The sequence below is a fragment of the Lathyrus oleraceus genome, chromosome 5 (genome assembly GCF_024323335.1).
Source record: "Lathyrus oleraceus cultivar Zhongwan6 chromosome 5, CAAS_Psat_ZW6_1.0, whole genome shotgun sequence".
Classification (NCBI taxonomy): Eukaryota; Viridiplantae; Streptophyta; class Magnoliopsida; order Fabales; family Fabaceae; genus Lathyrus; species Lathyrus oleraceus.
The window spans coordinates 53,330,639-53,334,058 of record NC_066583.1 but is presented as its reverse complement, the minus strand read 5'-3'; the positions used below and the strand labels follow the sequence as shown (position 1 = coordinate 53,334,058).

Here is a 3,420-nt window from a genome sequence, read left to right as displayed (position 1 = left end):
TCTTGTTTTCTTGTATCACTTTTTCTTTTCTTTTTTATATATACAAAAATTAATAATGAAACAATCAACAAAGTTATAGTATTATTAAATTAATATTGAAAAAATCCATAAATCTTTTAAGTAATTTTTAAATGTGTTGTAAAGATATTTTTTTTGTTATATAAAACGTATTGATTAAATTAGTTTCTAACTGTTATTATTATATTAATTCAAAAAATGTTATAGTATTATTAAATTAATTTTATGTATTATGAAAAAATCCAAAAAGCTTTAATTAAATTTCACTTGTTTGTAAATATATTTATTTATTTTTGTGTATATAATATTTATCACTTAAATTAATTTCTTAATGTTACTATTAAATTAAATTAATTCAACCATGTTTCGGTAGTAATGCATTTAGTAGTGAATTTTTTCAAGTCTTTATTCTCATAATAGAAGAAGTTCAGGTGAGAGACAATTTGTGGGACCCAACATTTATTAACGTTCTCTAGTCACTTCAGTAATTCATAACACCAAAATCTAGCCATTGTTAACATTCTTCTTTTCCTGAAGAATGTCCAGATTCATCAAATTCAAACAAAACTTCACCACCCATGTTATGTTCTTTTCGCTTTGCCACCTCAATTTTGTACATTTCAACACACGTCCATATGCATGGCACAACATGGCCAAATGTTGGTGCATGTTAATTATATAGCTTTCTGTTTTATACCTATAAATATCATTTGATCTCGGTGTATTTTATTCATCCAAAGTGAGTAAAGCGAGACATTAAATCAAATTAACATGGCTGCTACAACAATGAAAGCTTCATTTCCACTTTTGATGGTGCTGGGAATTGCTTTCCTAGCTTCAGTATGTGTTTCTTCTAGATCCGATCAAGATAACCCATTTATCTTTGAGTCTAAAAGGTTCCAAACTCTTTTCGAGAATGAAAACGGTCACATTCGTCTTCTCCAAAAGTTTGATCAGCGTTCTAAAATATTTGAGAATCTTCAAAATTACCGTCTTTTGGAATATAAGTCAAAACCTCACACCATATTTCTTCCACAACAAACGGATGCAGATTTCATTCTTGTTGTCCTTAGCGGTAATTTATTATTTATCAAGTTATATATTATAAATTAATCCTAAATCGATTATTTAAAAAAATGATATTTTTTATTTTTTATTTTTGTTTTGTAAGGATAAATTCAGGTTAATTTTAAAATCTAATATTAGCTGCAATTTGCAGGAAAAGCTATACTCACAGTGTTGAAACCCAACGACAGAGACTCTTTTAATCTTGAGCGTGGAGATACCATAAAACTTCCTGCGGGCACTATTGTTTATTTGGTTAATCGAGATGATGAAGACGAGCTTAGAGTATTGGATCTTGCGATCCCCGTAAATAGACCCGGTCAAATTCAGGTAATATAACAAATGCTTACCTTTTCTTAGTATGCAACTTCATAAAATAATTTTAGAGGTCTTTTCCATAACATTATAACAACAATTGTGATCGTTTTTAATCATAATTTACGACAAAAAATTTCTATTGATATTATAATTATTTTTTGTCATTTCAACAGTCTTTCTTATTGCCTGGAAATCAGAACCAACAATCTATCTTATCTGGATTCAGCAAGAACATTCTAGAAGCTTCCTTCAATGTAAGTATAAAGCACATTCTTTCTTCATTTTTTATGTATTAGTTTGGTTTACTCTGTATAAATATTCCTTTTGTCATTGTAAAATATACAGACGGATTATGAAGAGATAGAGAAGATTCTCTTAGAAGAGCATGAGAAAGAGACACATCACAGAAGAGGCCTTAGGGATAAGAGACAACAGAGCCAAGAAAAGAATGTAATAGTCAAAGTATCAAAGAAACAAATTGAAGAATTAAGTAAAAACGCAAAGTCTAGCTCCAAAAAAAGTGTATCTTCTCGATCAGAACCATTCAACTTGAAAAGTAGTGATCCTATCTATTCCAACAAATATGGTAAATTCTTTGAGATCACTCCAAAGAAAAATCCACAACTTCAAGACTTGGATATATTTGTCAATTATGTGGAGATTAAAGAGGTACATCAAAATTATTTTATAACATAGACAACTAAACTACACAACAAGTTCTATATAAAATTATTCTTAACTAAAATTACACTAGATCAAATTACAATTAATCAAAAAGGATTTGAATTTTGTTCATTGAAGTTATAATGTCAAATTTTATCGGCTAAATAGCATGCCTTAAATATAGAACATATAGATAAAAACAACCTCTCCCACACACACACACGCATATATATATATATATATATATATATATATATATATATATATATATATATATATATATATATATATATATATATATATATATATATATATATTTATTTAGTTAGTTAGTTATTCTTTCAAATTTTATCTTAGGGGTCTCTATTGTTGCCACACTATAATTCAAGGGCCATAGTGATAGTAACAGTTAATGAAGGAAAAGGGGACTTTGAACTTGTGGGTCAAAGAAATGAGAACCAACAAGGCTTGAGAGAAGAAGATGACGAGGAAGAGGAGCAAAGAGAAGAAGAGACAAAGAATCAAGTGCAAAGTTACAAAGCTAAGTTGACTCCAGGTGATGTTTTTGTAATTCCCGCAGGTCATCCTGTTGCCGTAAGAGCTTCATCAAATCTCAATTTGCTTGGATTTGGTATCAATGCTGAAAACAACCAGAGAAACTTCCTTGCAGGTATAATATATTCTAACCTCTAGGCTCTATCGCTATACTTAAATTTCAAGTTTGAATTTCTTAAGTCTTATTCTTTTATTTAAATAAAGGAGAAAAAAATAATTAAGATATGTTTATTTTTGGATGATTGAAAATTTGAAGGTGAGGAGGACAATGTGATAAGTCAGATACAGAAACCAGTGGAAGATCTTACATTCCCTGGATCAGCTCAAGAGGTTGACAGGCTACTAGAGAATCAAAAACAATCTTATTTTGCAAATGCTCAACCTCAACAAAGAGAGACAAGAAGCCAAGAAATAAAGGAACATCTGTATTCAATTTTGGGGGCCTTTTAATGAGTGATCAAATATTTTGCATGTATGCTATAAAGAACTATAGCTCATAATGAGCAAGGAATAAAACATCGTTCTCTTGTAACTATAATTATAACTCCACCTTTCTACTATGAATAAATAAATCAAGAATGTTTATGTGCTCTTACTATGTTTTTTTTAATAATACTCTTTTAAACTACTATGAGTATGTTAAAAAATTTCCTAAAAAATGAGAATGAATCGTTTAATCAACCATAAATAGTTGATTATGTCCTTAAACTATATTTTTTGTTATAATTTAGATATTGTCATACCCCATAATTTGCCCTCCATTTTTTTATATATTTTGTCTGAGTTATTATTCATTTCATC

The 3,420-nt window shown here is 28.8% G+C and overlaps 1 protein-coding gene across 1 annotated transcript; it reads left to right on the top strand.

Annotated features, from left to right (window-relative positions):
* Positions 1–737: 737 nt before the first annotated feature.
* Positions 738–3,214, top strand: LOC127083943 (provicilin-like). The gene is made up of 6 exons (XM_051024310.1): positions 738–1,093; positions 1,238–1,413; positions 1,575–1,655; positions 1,747–2,070; positions 2,422–2,734; positions 2,876–3,214. The coding sequence occupies exons 1-6, from the start codon at positions 790–792 to the stop codon at positions 3,067–3,069; spliced, it is 1,392 nt and encodes a 463-aa protein (XP_050880267.1). The 5' UTR covers positions 738–789; the 3' UTR covers positions 3,070–3,214.
* The last annotated feature ends 206 nt before the right edge of the window (positions 3,215–3,420 follow it).